The 17,213-nt window shown below is 51.2% G+C and overlaps 1 protein-coding gene across 5 annotated transcripts; it reads left to right on the top strand.

The window, feature by feature from the left end:
* Nucleotides 1-4,723: 4,723 nt before the first annotated feature.
* Nucleotides 4,724-16,786, top strand: ADCYAP1 (adenylate cyclase activating polypeptide 1). 5 transcript variants are annotated; one of them, XM_048507822.1, is made up of 7 exons: nucleotides 4,729-5,568; nucleotides 5,877-5,984; nucleotides 9,695-9,829; nucleotides 10,337-10,432; nucleotides 12,463-12,600; nucleotides 13,134-13,248; nucleotides 16,087-16,786. In XM_048507822.1, exons 2-7 carry the CDS (start codon nucleotides 5,884-5,886, stop codon nucleotides 16,093-16,095), a joined length of 594 nt encoding a protein of 197 aa, XP_048363779.1. In that variant the 5' UTR covers nucleotides 4,729-5,568; nucleotides 5,877-5,883; the 3' UTR covers nucleotides 16,096-16,786. The 5 variants fall into 5 exon arrangements, with proteins under 5 accessions (XP_048363777.1, XP_048363779.1, XP_048363778.1 ...); XM_048507820.1 differs by lacking the exon at nucleotides 16,087-16,786 and having other exon boundaries at nucleotides 4,724-5,568; nucleotides 12,466-12,600; nucleotides 13,134-14,817; XM_048507821.1 differs by lacking the exon at nucleotides 13,134-13,248.
* The last annotated feature ends 427 nt before the right edge of the window (nucleotides 16,787-17,213 follow it).

Genomic DNA, 17,213 nt, shown 5'->3' with positions numbered 1-17,213 from the left:
TGCGGAGGAATTTTAATGGCCAATGTGTTTTACCTGATCATTTCTTCTAAAGTTTCTTCCAAAGCAATGAGCAATTTTTGAAAATTTACTCTTTCACATCCTTTTTTCAATTTCAAACCTGTAGGCTCTTTGGTCAGTAAAGATATGAAATGAACAGTGAAAGAAGCCAGTGTGACTACTGAGAGGTTTAATTAATTCTAAGAATTGGATTTCATTCTGGAAGTTGTCAAAGACATGTCCATAGCTGAAACCTGTTTTTCAGCGGGGTCATCTAAGGGGACAGAGGATGGAATTTGAGAGATAATTGGCAAATTAAAAATGAGAATGTCACTCAAGCCAGATGATAGTTACCTGTGAATTTAAATAGCTGTAAATTCTGGAAGACCCCAATTTATTCAAGAAGGTGAAAACCAAGCAAGACCACGAATTCTAAAAGGATCTCTCCAGACTATGTAAATTATAAACAAAATAACAAATGAGTTTCAATGCAAAAACGTCTCATATTTTCCCCCAACCCTTCCCTTCAGATGTGCAAAAAGAACCCCCCCCTCTGAACCTGACCCCCTCCTTTAATGCGTATCAGTCCACACAAGGGCCAGGTTCAGAATTAGATACAGAATAATTTGTCATGTTACAGTCAGTGCAAACACAAAATTGTTATGCAAAGCTGTGCAAAGATCTTGCTGAAATCTGCATAAGGGTCACTGAACTTATTCTGACAGGTTAGCTTTCTCACTTCCTCCCATACATCAATATGGCAGTAAAGTACAGCATACTAAAAATAACTTTATTTTGGTTCATTCTTCGTGTGTTTGCCTGAGTCATGTTGTGTCATTCTCCTAATGGCATTTGCATAGAACAGATCAAGTATTTTGCATCATTTCAGACGTTTGCACATAGATGTTGCTTTAATGGGCACATCTAAAAATTATGAATGAAGTAGAAGAGAACTCTTATGATGATGTTAGACTGAAGTCCTTGGCCAGAATCCAAACAACTGTGCAACTGATTCTGCGTAACTGCAAAAACTTTGGATTAGTGCTTCTGCAAAAGCAGTGTAGTATTGTAGTTAGAATGAACAAGGGGAGGCCTGGAGTCAGATTCCTATTTGCATTAAAGCTCACTGAGAGATGTTGGGCCATTCACACTACTTAAACCTAACCTGCATTCAGGCTGGTTGTGATAACTAAATGGATGGGGGCGGGGGGAGGAACAATGGTTCTCTGCTCTGAACTACTTGAAAGAAGGATAGAATAAAAAAGTTATAGATGGTAAACCAGTTTGAAGCTGACTGAGGTTTCAAAAGCATGGGAGAAGGAGGTTATCCTGTTTTTCAAAGGAAAGAAATTGAACTGGTCATACACAGTCTTTTTTATTTCATTAAGTAGCTCTTTAGATCTCAGCCTGTCCCTGTCATCTTCACCTTGATTGTTTGATCATGCTTTTCAGATCTTGACTTAACTTTTATGTTTGCCTCCTTTCTATTGTAGTATCTAAATACGTGTGGAGAAGTACATTTTCCCGTTGGTTATGTCTGCATGATGAAGTGATGACTTATAACATTTTAATTATGCACAATAGAAGAGCACAAGACAAATAAAATTGGTTCTGAATAATGCAGGTGAAACCTATAAATCCGTTGACTTGATTCTACACATTTCCCTCTGGCAACGGGAACAAAAGAATATGCAACATGGGGCTTCAGCACACTATTTGAATACAGTTTCTTATGTCTTATTTTTCTTGAACCCCACAGTGTGTGGCAAGGAGGAAGGAAATAAAAATAAAACAAATGTCAGCTTCTATAGCTAGATCCTGCAAATTTGGACATGTATTATTGGGAGTTTTCAGCTCATAGTTGCTCCAGAAACACTGCCTGCAGAATATTTCACAGATATGCTTTTCAGGCACATATGATATATATTAACTGTTGCCTGTAGGCTGTACAGTTAGCATTTCTTGATTTGGTAACAGTGGATTCAGAATATTTATTTATTTATTTCACTTATACACCACACTTTCCCCAATATATTGGGCTTGGAGTGACTTACAATAAATACAAACAATTAAAAATACATATATAATTGCCAAAATTTTTGTTATCTAAAACTCAGCATCACCCAAAGATACAGAAATGGAAAAATAATAAAGAGAAAAGGGAAAAACATTAAAACCACTATTTAACCAAAAGTGGAGAAAATGGAAAAGGGAAAGGAGGGGGAGGCCAGCAAGATGGAAACTGTTACTTTCCTCAACTGCAGGCCACGTGGAATATCTCCATCTTACAGACTCTGCAAAATTACATCAGATCTTGCAGGGCCTGGGTCTCTAGTCAAGGACAACTGGATACTCTTTGGGTCAGGGATCACCAGTAAGTTGTTCCCAGGAAGTGAAGCACTTGTTAGTGAGATCATCTCTTATTTGTACTTGTGCACTAGTCACCCGGGATTGTAGAAATATACCTCATGGATTTGGGCTATGTTTAGTAGCCTTGAAGGATGTGGTCTTGAAGGATGTGAAACAGTTAACCTTGATCCTTTGAACATTTCTTGTAGCTAAGCACTAGAACTCACATCCAACCGAAACGAATTGGATTGAGATATCAGATTCAAATAATTATTTTATAAAATCAACTCTCCCTCAATTGGGGAAATTCATTGGAGAGAAAAAAATTATAGTGAGAAAAACCCCTAACATAAGGGGAAAAACATTTTGAATAGATTATTCAGAAACAATACAATAGTATATAAAATGTAGTGAGCTGAAGCAAACTCCCTATAAATAATTTAAGAGAGACTTATACTGCCATCCAAAACAGATCTGCTCACAGTTGTACTTAGATCTATTCAGCAGGGCTTACTCTCGGGAAAGATTTTTTTAAACTGCAAATGCCAGTTTCAAAATAAAGCTTGCACACTTAGAAGTCGCCACAAGATGGCAGACAGTGCTTGCAACAGGTATCTCGTAGGGACGTATCCCTCACTGGTTCCTGTAATTTTGAAAAATTCACAAAATCAAAATTCATTGGAGGGGGAAGAAAAAACATTAATGGTCTCAGATCACACGAGTTCTTATAGTGAAGTCAATCTCATTAACCAAATCAATCAGATTAATCTGCAGCAATTTATTCCTATCAGGCAAAAAAGAGAAATGAAGATATTTATCTTCTTGCCAGCTGCTCAAGGGGAAAGAATTTCCTCTTTTCTTATAGAAATATCTTCTACACACAATTAAACTTTTGATCCAACCCCAAGACTCTGGAAGCATTAATGATAACTGACATTCGTGATATTGGGATCCAGTGGAACCTAACATTTGCCTTTAAATTCATGAACTTTTTTTAAAATGATATCAACATCCGGTTTAGACACACTGAACCCAAATAATTGAATTGGAAAATGAATGCCTTATGTTTCTTTTCCTTCCTGATTTTTTTGCTCTTTCATGTCCCAGTCAAAACAAACCGCAGTGCCTCCAGCATTCTGCATTTCCTGAGACAATTTTCGAGAAAGAATTCGCATTTCTACCGTTGAGAAAGAAGCAAGAAACTAGTTGGGATACCAAAACACTTGAACCTGAGACTTGACGGTGATCTTTCTCATCTCTCTTCTTTCTCCCAGTCTTTTTCAGGAAGATCATGTCCATGGATCGTGAGCTGCCAAGGAGGAACTCCCTCAAGAATTCCTTCGGGTAAAGAGATTTAATTGACATCCGCCCCCCCCCCCTTGTGCTCCCTTCACAGTCCCCATATCGCCGAGAGAGAAGGACCAAAAAAAATGAGAAAAAAACCCACTACAAAACACAAAACCTGTCATTCTCCTTTTCAGGTTATTTATGGTGCTTCAGTTTCTAGGTCTCCCCCACTCCCAGGCAGATGAGATGGTTATTTGTGACAGAAATGGTTATGCAATTTAATCAGAAGCCCGGGGTGTCTTTCCCCAAATCAGCACTGATGCAATCATTTTCCAGATTTGGGAAAGGAAAGATGGAAAATAATGATAAATACGCCACTGAAAAAGCCGTGGACTAAACTGTGACATTTCAAAAATTTCCCTGCCAGTATGGGAGCTCTGTAAATAGAGAGCAGCCCTGGTAGCAACGTTCTTCCAAGTTCCTTGTTCAGTTGCCAAAGCCAATTCAGCATCACGGTGTTTGGACAGCTCCACGGGGAAAGCAACTGTTCGCCCGGTGGGTAATCAATCCACCCACTGGCCAACAACTGTCAATTGCCAAGTCTAATTAGAAAATTACCAAGAACCCTCTAAGACTTCAGACAGCCCGTGAATTATAATACTGACAATAGCGGCGATTTAAACATTTTTTGCTAACAATTAGGAGAGCATTACGACCAACTTTAGATTTCTTGGATTAGTAAAATAAATAAATAAACAGAACCAAACCCCCAAACAAAACAGCCCACCCCAAATATATCTAGGAGGAAGTGGAGCATGCCTGCTAGGTTTAAAAACGGTCCTGCAGGGTTTTCTGTTAAAAAAACCCTATATGTTATTCTAAATAATTGACGGGGAAATAGAGGCCATCGAAATCAATGGGGCTGACTTTCAAGAAGTATGTTCTGAATTAGGTTGTAGACGGTATCCCTGAAAGTCAGACAGATTTTACAAACGTCATTTCAGTCTAACTGTCCATCTCAGCTGAAAGGGGGAAATGTGAGGTTTGACAATTAGCCACATTACTGAGACCTTCGGGGCGGGCGGGGGAGGGTAAGTTACACTGCTTATGAGAAGCTTCTGCTCGCATCATTCTTGGAGTTGGAATTGTTCGGTTCCTTGAGGAATTGGGCTGATGACGTCTTTTCTGATACCGATTCTTACGTGACTGCAACAACAACAACAACAAAAGTCACTGGCAAATAAAAATCCGAACGCCACATCAACAGAGAAACAAAACCACCCGGACACCGGCGAGGCAACAAGGCAGACGGACCCCCCCCCCCCCTGTTTACAAAAGAGAGCCGGGCGACCAGAAACGCGGAGAGTGTGCAAAAGATCTGGTGGCTAAGGAGGGGTCTCGGATATCGGTCGCAAGCAGCGGGAGGCTGGTCCACTTGGAAGGCACAGTACGCGAAAAGAGGAAGAGGAGAGCTGGTGAAGGACGGAGGAAGGCGCCGCTGAAGCTAGAAGCAGCCAAGGGGAAGGGAAGCTCTCTCGCAGCATCCGCTACAACGCAGCCAGCTCCCACCGTCTTCCCTCGCCCCTTCCCTTATTGCCCATCCAGAAAGATCCCTCCTCTTCCTCTCCTCTCTCGCCCTCTTTGTCCCTTCCCAGCCCGGCAGACTTCAGACCAGCGCTGCAAACTTTTTTGAGGCGCTGACCCCCACCTCAAACTAGGCGGCGAACCAGTCGATCGGCTGTCAACTCCACTCCCCACCCCCACCCCCACTTCCTGCGGCTTCTCTTTTGCCCACCAGAGAGGAAGAAAGAGCCCAAGAGGCGCAGAGAGGATGCTTCACGAGTGTTGACTATCACCGCCGAAACTTCCTTGGGCATCTCAGATCCATCCGTGACCAGCCACTCATTCCTAGCGCCGGGGGATCAGAGTTGAATGGTAAGACCTCGAGAGGCGGGCGGCAAACGTTTCAGGAGGCGAAAGGGTGGGGGTGGGGGTGGGGGAGACGGACCTTCGGGGAGAAACTCTGTGTTCTGGGGAGAACGGGAGTGTGAGAGGGGAGGCGAAAGGAGGGCTTGTGCCCGTGGGTGCACCGTTCCCAAGGCGGTTCCCGAGCATCAGATGGGTGCCATAAAAAGCCAGGTGGCCGAGACTTCCTCCTTTGCGGGCAAGGCTCAAGAAGGGGGCAGAGAACCTGACCGGAGTCTCAGTGTTGTGACAGCTGCGTCTCTCTCCCTTCCTCGCAGTGTGGCGATGTGTAGCAAAGCGCTCCTGGTCCTGCTGATCTATGGGATAGTCATGCACTGCATTGTCTACTGCTCACCTGCGGCTGGACTCCAATACCCCGCGCTAAGGTAAGCGCCCTGCCCGCTTTAACCCTCTCCCCGCCCGCCCGCCTCACAGCCCAGCTGTGGCTGTGAGCGAGCCTTTCCCTTCTCCTCTTCCCTAGCTGGGCTAACGGCAGAATTCACCGCTTCTTCACTGCACGTCCTACGAAAATCAAGTTCGCCCTTTTGTTTTTGGGTTGGTAACAGAGGTGTCCAACTCTGGTGCCCCAGATGTTCATGGACTACGATTCCCATCAGTCCCTGCCAGCATAGCCATGCTGGCAGGGGTTTTTTGGGAATCGTAGTCCATGATCATCTTAGGGCACCAGAGTTGGACACCCCTGGAAAAAGAACATTCGTGTGGGCACCTTTCTCCATTTTATAAGCCTCGGGGAGGAGGGAAAACAGATTCCACAGCACAGGTTTCCACATCCGGGTTAGTTCCCTTGCCTGAAGTCACTGATTGTTTTATGTGGTGCAGAGAATCAGGGTTTGGAGCACAGGCCGCCGTCCTAAGCCACAAGCAAGGACTTGGACTCGCAAGCAAACCTGTAGGTTGTGAATGGGGTGTGTGTGTGTGTGTGTGTGGCACCGAGAGAGCCAGAACGAATGAGCGGTCCTAGAATGCCTGAGTGTTTGACTGGCTTGACATCCCTCTCCTTCAACACTCAGGGAGTCATTGTATCCCCCAAGATCTTTTCCAAGACGCGTCGGATTTAGTGGAACCCTGCTGAAGCAATGCGTTTAATATCAGGGAGAACGAAGCTCTTTTGTACGCCTACCCCAGGGAGATCTATAGTGTTTCTTTCCAGGAATCTGCTGTCAACAGATTATGATGTACAGATCACGCAGCTATTCGGAAGTGTTTACACTCGGAACTAAATGCCTTCCGCAGAAGTTTTCAGTGAAGTGTACATGCGGTCTAATCCTACGCATATATAGGCGGAAATGTGTGCTCTCCTGCTTAATTAAGCCTGCTCTCTCGGGGAAGCGGTCCACAGCTTTCCTGCCTTATGCTCACAACGAAAGCGGTTGCGCAGCTGGGGCGTTAAGTGTGTCTGTCGCCCTATTTATCTTGGTGGAGTTCTTTCACCTCTCGAACTTGGCTACTCACAACCTGCTACTGGCTTTGTCTGGTAGATATTTATCCCACTGAGGAAGGAGTTTGGCTGCGGTTATGAAAACGCTGCAGGCGACATTTGTGACAGAGCGCTCCTGGCACCAATAAGAGCCATCCGACCCACTTATGATGATGGCTGAAGATAACAGAAGGCTGTTTGGTGTCACTGAAGGCAAGAGGAGACGCTTACCTAGAGGCAGGTCTCTTGCCTTCATGTGCTCACTCGTAAGCGTTCAGATTCCCCCACTGGAAACACCAGCTTTTTTCCATTTGTGACAGCTCCTTCCTGAAACGCAAGCATCACTGAGAGGGAATGCGGTTTTAAATCGACTCCGCTTAAATGCTGGTAAAATTGAAGCCTTACGTGGGCTTCTGAAACAGCGTGCAGGGTTCAAAAGGACCTACGTCAGAAGCTTCACCTAGACCCAAGTGCCGCTGAAACGAACTCTCCTAGTCGGTTTCAGCTGCAGTCCTCAAACCACCTTCTCAGACCAGAGCACCGTTTCCATCAGGGATTTCCAGGAATTTGAAAGTGTTAAGGATAGAAGGTGGCCTCAAATCGCAGGACAGGTCTGCACCCCACAAACCACTTAGCCCCATAAGCGCGATGTTCTTCTAGAAGGGGGTCGGCTGGCTTCCTTAGGCGATTACATACTCTTTATTTTTGTTTGAAAAATCAAGCCATCGTCCTACCGGCATTAGTCAAATAGGAATAGCTGCGGTAACCCCTGTGCAGAATCTTTAGGTTCAAGGGGCGCCTGGCGCTAGGTCCCAGCTGCTCGCTAGTCTGTCCTACAGACTGACTGCTCAGCTAGAAAGAGTCCTTGGGTCGAGCCCGCCAGCACAGGAATCCCTGAAGCTGCAGGGAAGGAACCCAAATCCCCTTTTGTGCGCGGAGGAGGAGCTTCAGGGAAGGGAGGGGGCACTGAAAAGAGCACCACGGATTGCCAGGGAAGAAGGCGCTGCGCCCAGTCCCAGCCAGGATCCCCTCCCAGAGCTTCGGAGGGACTCCACAAGACGAGGCAGCTACTGACCCCTCTTGGTTGCTAGATCAGACAAATGGGAGGCGCGGTGGGGGGGAATCCACTCCCCCGCCCCCAGTCTCTAAAGGAAGCAACTCGATTTACACCCCCAGGGTCAGGGAGGATGGGGCTCAGTCCCGGCAGCTGCTGGAAGGGATGCGCATCGGGCTCTAGGGCGGGGTGGGGGAGGAGGCTCTGAAGCTGCAGCCTCTCCCCCGAAGAAGCCCCTTGCGGCGCGTTTCTTTTCTCTCCCCCGCCCCCGCCCCCGCCCCCGCCCCCGCCCCCGCCCCCTCCTCGGCAGGGATCTTCCTTCTGCTGGGCATCCCGAGGCCGGGCTGCTCCGCGTTTGGGGGACGCGGCGGGGCTTCTTTCCCTGCCGCCTTCGCCGCTTTGAAACACTTGGGGAGCATCTATTATTGATAGCGCCTGCCAGAGCTCCCGCCCAGACGAAAATAGCTGCCGGAGAGAGACGTGCGGTGACCTACATGCAGAGGCGGGGGCGGTTGGAGAGGCAGGAAGGGAAGCCGGCCCCAGGAGCCAACCCCAAAACCTGCCCCAAACAGGCGGGGAACGAGAAACAACAGGAGAGCCAGCCGGGGCCCGCCAGTTCGATTCAGCAGCTGGCAATTTGGGGGGCGGCGGTGTTGGTGCACTTGAGGCCGCGGGAGGTTCGAGCCAGTAGCCCCAGAGGCTGGCCCTGAGCCCAGAGTGGTAGCCCCTGGCTCTTAAGAGCAGGGCGGGAGGCTCAGTGCAAAGAGCCCTTTGGTGTGTAGCCTGTGTGTGAGGTGCTGCCGGCGATTTATGGTCGCCCGGTGGGTTTTTCAAGACGTTAGAGATCAATAGAGGTGCTTTGCCGTGGCCTGCCTCCGCCGGACGACCCCATCCAAGTACTCACCAGGCCCCACCCTGCTTAGCTTCTGGGATCTAACCAGATCGAGCTAGTCAGGTTCATGCAAGGAGTGGAGGCAGCAGAAGAGCAAAAAACCACCCGTCTTTCCGGCATCTCCACTGACTCCACTGCTTCCGATGACTGGCATCGATAACGCGGAATTCCTGCGCTCGTCTTCTCGCAGGTTCTTGGGCTCGAGATATCGGACAGCAGAGGGCTCTTGACCTTGACCAGGCCGGGTGGCTGCTCTTGGGCCAAGATCCGCTGCTTCCTTTCTGTAAACCGGCCCGGGAATGTTCCGATTGAAGCACCCCCGCCTCAAGGAAAGCGTTCACCAGGTCCTCCCGCGTCTGCAGACCGGGACCAGCAAAGGGCCAGATAGACAAGCCGTTTGGCAGTGGTGCTGCCCCCCCCCCCCCCGCTCCCCGCTCCTATTTTTTGCCCTCCAGCGGGCCTTGCTTTAATGGGAGCCATCCCGGCTTCCCTGGCTATTCCCTCCCTTCCGTAAAGTAGCAGACGGAACAGGTGGGGAGGGGAAGGGGCCGCGGGGTTCTCTTTCTCTTCTTCTGCCCGGAGGACGACATTCCTGTCCCGAGCCAAGAACTCGGACATGCCGTGCCCCGCCTCCCCCCCCCCCCGCAAGCCCTTCTCCTCCTCCTCCGTGACCGCGCAGGCCCGGCCTGAACCGTCTCTGCTTCCCTGCCAGGTTGGAAGACGAGGTGTACGACGAAGACGGCCACACCCTTTCGGACTACGGCTTCGACAGCGACCCCGTGGGGATGGCCGACCCTTCCTCCATGCTGGACGACGTGTACACCTTGTACTACCCGCCGGAAAAGAGGTGATCCGAGCGGCTAGAGCGGGAAGGGGGGGGTGGGTGGGTCCCGAAGGAGTTCAGCTTTGTCTTGGCCCGGATGGGAGGGGGAGGAGAAAGGAGGCGCTCGAGCCAATGATCTATAAGATTTCCGCGTCCAACCTATAGCTGGAAGACGGACGGGGGGGATTGGAGGAGGAGGAGGGCGGTGGCGAGGAAGGCAGATCTGCGGCGCCACGAGAGGCTGCCCAATGCCTGCCCAACAGCCCCCTGCAGGACAAGGCCCCTTCTTCGTAGAGCCCCCGGCCCTGTCCCTGACCAGGAGGGCCCTGCCAGCCGGGAGCTGGGCCCAAGGGAGCGCTGCAGCCCAGACAGGCTTGGCCTGACATCTGTGCGGGTCCCTTCCTCCTCTGTGCTGAAGACCCCACCCCCCGCCCGCAGGTCCCCGCCCCACGTGGTTTCTTCTGGCGCTTCTTCCGGAGACCCACTTCTATTCTCATGGCATCTGTCCCCCTCCCTGGTTTCTGTCTTTAGGCACGCGGATGGGATCTTTAATAAAGCCTATAGGAAAGTGCTGAGCCAGTTGTCGGCGAGAAAGTACCTGCATTCTCTGATGGCCAAGCGGGTGGGGTAAGGCATGCCTTCTTGCTTGAGGTGCGGGGGGGGGAGGGGGGAGCATCCAGGCCAGGCTGAGAGGACAACCCGCCCAGGAGCAGCTTGGGGAAAACGACGGACAAAAATAGTATTGCTAAAACAAAATTACTGTGCTAGAAATGGTAAACCTGATTAAATCTTATTTGGATTTCAATCCAGTGGTGTTAAGCCGCCCTGGGACTTCGGTGTAGGGCGGGGTATAAATGGAACGAACAAATAAATACAATAAGGGGCTCACGGGAACCTCCCGAGAAGTCCAACGGCTGTCCGGCAGAGGTGGTTTTTTAAAGCATACTTGCTATGTGGATTGAGCTGCCTGCCTCCCCCCGCCCCCAGCGATCCCTAAATAGCTCTGCCGAAGTCGACCCAGGTTTCGCGTTTTTCCCAACGAAACGCACGGATGTGGCCACCTTACGATCCCGAAGCGCTGAGCCAAAACCGAGTCCCGCTACCCAGCGCGTGTGGCTGCTCTGTCGGGTGGCCCAGCTGTCTTGATCGCTCGCCCCTTCCCTTGAGATTGGAGTCCTGCTGCAGGGTAGTTGAATGCTTGCGCGTAAAGAGGGTTAAACTGGGACCGCAGAGAGCATCCTGTCGGAATGCAGTTCGCAACACGCTTGTGCCAGAGTAGTCCTTTTGAAATCATGGGGGCTGCGCCTGGGAATGTTCCCGCTTGACTGACAGCCTGCCGTCGGTGGGGTGGGGACTGCATAATGTTGCGCTATAAGGCCCAGCCAGGTCCCGAAGCGCGGGGTTGCACGGGACACAGCCGGCTTGGCCTCCCCCTCCCCCTTCCCCTTCCCCTTCCGGGCTGACAGAAGGAAAAGGTTCTGCTACCAGCTCCGATGATAAAGATCTTGTCAGCGCGCAGGTGACTTCCCTGCACATTTAACCCCGAGCCTGGAGAGGACGATTAAACGCAGAGTTTCCACCTGCGACGCAGGCTACCATTTCCATAGATCTCTCAATCTCTAGTGGGGGGCGGGGGATGAAAAGCAAAAGCACACAACTTCCCCCTCCCCCTCCCCCTCTCTACCCTAACCCCCCCCCCCCCACCCGGTCTCTGGTTGAAAACCAAACCTCTTAGCCGGATACCAACCCGCTGGAGGATCAGCAGAAGGCAGCGTTTTAATAAAGCCCATGGGGACACACGGATTACACAATTTCGGGATGAATAATTCATGCGGTGGAGAGACTGTCTCCCGACTGTCGACTTGTATTATGATCAGATCGCAACTTCCGCAGCGTGCGTAGACAGCCTTTGTTTCTGCCAGGGAGAGCCCCCGCCGTCGCTTTCTGGGCCCACCCCCATTCCCCGTTACGTGTTGCTTTCGCGATTTAAAGGGGGGGGGGCATCAAAACATAACAGCCCTCAAAAGACACCCAAACGTGGTCCATTCACTTATGGAAAATTCTATGATGATGATGATGACGACTATGATGATGATGATAGAAAAGGGTGATCAAACTGGTGCAGGAAGAGCTTGAAGCGGTGGGAGGTCAAAACGCCCCCAGGCCGGGGAGGACAGAAGAGGCAGGCACCAGTTTTCAGCTCTGGCTGGATTCGAGTTGTTGCGGAACCATCTTCTCAGACCTGAACTGTGGCCGGTCCGGGCTGAGGCTTCCGGGATCCCGCAACTCTCCCGCTTGCCTGAGCTATTCGCCTTGTGCGATCGATCGACCCCGGGGCTGGAGGCGGCAGTGCCTCCTATTCAGGCGCGTGGGCAGCGATCCTTTGGGAGTGTTGTGGGTTTTCTGGGTTGTGTGGCCGTGTTCCATTAGCATTCTCTCCTGACGTTTCGCCTGCACCTGTGGCTGGCATCTTCAGAGGATCTGAGGATCTGAAGATGCCAGCCACAGATGCAGGCGAAACGTCAGGAGAAATTGCTACTGGAACACGGCCATACAACCCGCAAACCCCACAACATCCTACTGATTCTGTCCGTGAAAGCCTTCGACAAGGGTCCTTTTCTTTCTCCCGGCGTGACTTTGCTCCCCTTCTGTTGCAGCAGCGGGGCCAGCGGCCTGGAGGACGATTCGGAGCCGCTCTCCAAGAGGCACTCGGACGGCATCTTCACAGACAGCTACAGCCGCTACCGAAAACAAATGGCTGTCAAGAAATACTTGGCCGCCGTCCTGGGGAAAAGGTATAAACAAAGAGTTAAAAACAAAGGACGCCGAGTAGCCTATTTGTAGCGATGAGTTCCCAAACGCTCCTGTGTAAACAAAAGCCCCGAAAAAAATCCGAGAGAGGACCCCCCCTTGCCCTCAACCAAAAAAAACATCATTTCCAAACTGACTGATCAGTCACCGCTCCTGTATTACCCAAACATGTATTTATGTATGAAGTAAAGCCATTAAATGGATATTTTGATAATAATATTGTTTTTCTTTTGTACACCTCCCTGCCCACCCCCCACCCCCAATTTGAGAATAAGCACTAGAGAAACGCACAGATCTGCTTTGTGGGCCAATCCTTTAAAACAATTCGGATCAGAATCTATCCATGATAGACCAGGGAATAGGACGCCGCGGTTGGGCCCTTCTCTGTTTTTATATATATGTAAAAGGGAACGAGAAGGCCGAGCCAGCGAGCGAGAGAGCGAGACAATCATTGTTTTGAATATTGCTCCTATTTTTGTAACGGAAATTAAAAGGAGAGTATTTTTATCCACGACAGGGTCGAAGAAATTACTATTCTCCATTTGCTACTGTACATAGACACAGATGCCCTGCTTCAAGGGGATTATGAGGCTATTGAGGTTGGAGAATGGCTGACGCAGTTCCTTGCCCCGGTGAGTCTCCAGCCAGGCTCCTTTCGATAAGCCCCCCTCTCTTTAGGGGCACCCCCCCCTCACTTCCTTCCCTCCCTCTGTTCCCTCTCCCTGCTACAGATGGACTTTTCCTGTATCCTCTGGTTGACCTTTATTATGTATCTATGTTTGCTCGGGAACAGGGGAAAAAGGGAATTCCTTCCCCGGAGTCAGAGTGGATCGCCGTACAGGTGCGAGATCTTCTGATTGCAGATCGCTAAAGGTGGTCAGTGATCAGTCAGCCCTCGCGATGATCCAGTCCGTCCACAGGCGAGGTAGAGCAAGGGTGGATTCCCCCATCCTTGCAAATGTTGATGCGGGCCCTGTGATCCGCGCTCCCGGCTCTGGGGCAGAGAGTTGCCACTTTGGGAGTTCTGCGGCTTCAGCGGCTCCGGATGGCAAGGGGGAGATCTGGACTGTAGGGCAGGAAAGAAATCGCAGGCGCCGCTTTCCTGGCAAGGAACACGGCAGCAGAGGAACGAACAGCTCCCAAGAAGTCTCTCCCCGTCTAAGTTGGAAATAGTTCGAGTCCCACCCCCCCTACCCGTGGACATCTGGAAGTAGCAACAAAGTTAAAAACCCTTAGGGAGGGTTTGAAATCCACAGCTGGGAAAGAATAGAGAAGAAAGCGCCCCCCTCCTTGGCACAGACCTCTTCGGGTTTGGGACTGGCAGTTCTACGAGTTAAATACAACCCCCGCAGAGGCCGCGTCGACCCATGCAGCAGAATGAAGTGGTGGACTCTTAAGACTGCCCAAAGGACACTTCAGAAGAGGGGCTTTTTAAAAAGGACTTCGGAAAGTTGGCCAGTCCGAGGGGAGGGTCTCAGCGCGGGCTTCTCCCCGTTCCGCTGCGCACAGAGATTTTGCTTAAACGTCGAGGATGTTTCACAAGCATCATTGCCCGAGGGCGAGGGGGACGTTGTGTTAATCTGGACGGCCAAAACACAAAGGAGTTATCCGGCACCTGAGAGGCGGCTCTTGTGGCCTGAACGTCTGGGGACTCAGAAAAGGCTGTAGAGCCCACGGGCCGCTCTGCCAGGTGGCCTCAGACTGCTTTCTGTTTTAACCCCAACCCCCGTCTCCCGCCTGGAGTGGTCCATTCTGCTCCTTGTCGAGGCCTGCCCCTCTTCATTCTGCGGCAGGGGTCGATCCGGCCCTGGAGGTCCACGGCCCTGGGCGCAGCCGGGTCTTGGACCGCGATGCAAAGGATCCTGCGTAACTCTCCAGTGCTGCCCATACTTCTGATCCCCCCCTAGAATTGCCCCCCCTCCCGGGAGTCACCTTCTCTCTCTTGCCTGTGTGGTTCCCTGTAGACCCTTCTCAACCCCCCCCCCCCTTGGCCTCTCTCGCAGTGTTGTGTTTTCCATCACTTTCGTTTCTGTTCTCTTGGGGAAAAAAACACCTATATTGTGAACGCCTCAGGCAACTTTTGGTTTTGTTATGATGCAAGCTCTTATTGTAAGACCGTTCTAGGCCTCCGCCCCCTCTCCCCTGTTGTAGCGACTATATCGAGCTCTTATCTATATCTACCACTAAATGATGATGCACTATGACGAAAAGGGTCTCCTTTTTTTTTGGTTCCTTGTTGATTTATTGAGTTTGGAGGTTTAAAATGTATTTTTCTACATTATGGCTTTAACCGCTTAGTAAAATTTATTTCATACAATCAACTTTTGTCATGCTAGAATCATGTGTAGTGTTCACCTGCGCTGCAGTTTCTAATACTTGAGCTTTGCGTATGAACTTGGAGGTGTGTGTGGACGGCAGGGGCGGGGCGGGCCGGCGGGCCGGAAGGAGCTAGGCGACTGGGAGGGACTCCCGAGGGCCTCGAGGGGGTTCAGCTGCCCCAGGGAGAGTAGCTCCGTTGAGTTGATGCGCTGGGGCTGAAGCCGACCCAGACCAGGAGGGCGGATGGCGCGCTGCTGAGCTCGCCTGGAAGCCCAGTCTTGCTCCAGGCTTCGGTTCACGCAGGCCTCTGTGCGGACTTGCCTCCCAGGGGACGAGCTGGGCAGTTCTGGCCCAGTGAGCGCCCTGCCAGTCCCGGAGCAGCGGAAAGCAGCCCCCGATTTGCACGGACGCCCCGTCGGACAAGCGCTCCTCTCGGGCCGTGCTTCTCAGGCAGCCCATTCGGACCAAGCAGCTCCAGCAAGACGACTGTCCCAGACCCGCCAGGGCGCTGCTGCGATCCTGGCACTGAGGCCGCCACCCAAGACGCTCTTGCTGGGAAGGCAGGCGCTGCCCCCCCCCCCCCCCCCCAGGAAAAGCGGCCGGGTCTGCTGAGATGGAGCCCGGCTCTGCCCCCGCTGGGCCACCCTGGCCTTGGTCCCTCAGGACCCCCTGCCTGGGGGTTCAGGCTTGGTCGAAGCAACTGTCCAGGTTTCTGGCCTGGCTGCTGCCCCTGATTCCGGGCCAGGAGAGGGAACCTTCTCGTGCTCCGTTCCCTGGTCCGATTCTCCACTGAAAGCACCTTAAACCCGCTCCAACAGTGAGCTCCCAGTCTCGCCCCCTCCTGACACCCGCTGGCCTTAAACGGCGGCTGGTTCCCAGTCCTCTCTGCTGAAGTGGGCTGTGGTTGTGGGGGACTGTGCACCCCCCCCCCCGCACAGACCGCTGCCCCAGCCCGGGGGCGCAACTCTCTGGAAACCCCCCCCCCCCCCCGGTCCATTCCTCTCTCCCAAGGCGGCCCAATGGAGTTTGCCGCTCCCTAGAAGGCCGCCGGGGCGGGTTGCCGGCAGCGGCCGTCGGGGGGCCTGAGACGTGTCGCTGCCGGAGCGCCGTGCAGGGAGATCCATCTTACTTGACTTTTGCCTTCTCCTCAGGCTACGTGACGCAGGATGCCGTTGGCAGCTTTCCGTGCCTTCCCTTCGCCTTCCCGATCGCCACGAGTTCACAGATGGCTATTTAGTGGCCCTACAATGCTGCAACACATCCGCTTGCATTTCTTGAGTTTTCCTCCTCCTCCTCCTCCTCCTCCTCCTCCTCGGTTGGGTTGAGTCTCCGTCAATCCGGCCGCCTCTCGAGCCCTTCTTTGCCCCGGAGGCTGGGCGAGGGGGGGACCTTTGCCGTGTGTGTGTGTGTGTGTGTGCGTGTGTGTGTTGGTGGTGTCTCTTGTGCGGTGCGGTGGCGGCGGCTCCGTCGTGGCGTGCTAGTGGCGCAGCTTCTGCTTGCTGGTCAGTGCAGCCTGCCCGCGTGGAAACCTTTCCCCACAAAACCCGTGGGCGCCTATCTAGGCTAGCTATCCCTCTGTCGCCGAAAGCCTTAAATCCAATGGATACGGTTGGAAATCCAGTGATCACTGAGGTTAGATGTCCGTCTTTGGGAGATATCAAAATATCTATCTATATATCTATTTATCTATTTTTTTCCTTCTGTGTGCAACTTGAGTATATATATAAAAAAGCACTTCAACAAGAGGTATAGTTACAGCACCCATGGTCTCGGTAACTAGGACTTTGAAAACTGTTATTTTAAGAAAAAGTGTGTAAAATTTGTATTAATAAATTTTTGTAAACACTGCAATTTCGTCTAATGTTTGGGGGACACCGTGATAAAGGAGTTCCATCGGTAAAGATACACTTAGATTTTTAAAAATAGAATCTGTATCCTAACTTCTTCTTTTTTACCTGTAGGAGTTCCTCTTCCCTTTGATTCCCTCTGCTGTATAACAGAGCTTCCAATGCAACCTATAAAGCTCCACAAAGAACACAAATACAACCTCTCCAAATTTCCATTGCTTTGGCTCCAACCCCTCCCTCCTACCACTTAACATGGCAATTCTAAACAAACAAACAAACAAACGAACAAACCTGTTGCCTGCTGGGGCATCTGTTTTTGGAGTATGCTCATGGAGGACATTGCAGTGACTGTTCAGTAGGTGGTTTCAGGGCTCCAGTTTTCCCTTTCTGCAACCCAGAGAAAATCAGTAGGATATGGATGGATCACACTG

Source organism: Sphaerodactylus townsendi, linkage group LG09 (genome assembly GCF_021028975.2).
Source record: "Sphaerodactylus townsendi isolate TG3544 linkage group LG09, MPM_Stown_v2.3, whole genome shotgun sequence".
Classification (NCBI taxonomy): Eukaryota; Metazoa; Chordata; class Lepidosauria; order Squamata; family Sphaerodactylidae; genus Sphaerodactylus; species Sphaerodactylus townsendi.
The sequence above is the reverse complement of the archived record's forward strand: the minus strand, read 5'-3'. Positions and strand labels throughout refer to the sequence as shown.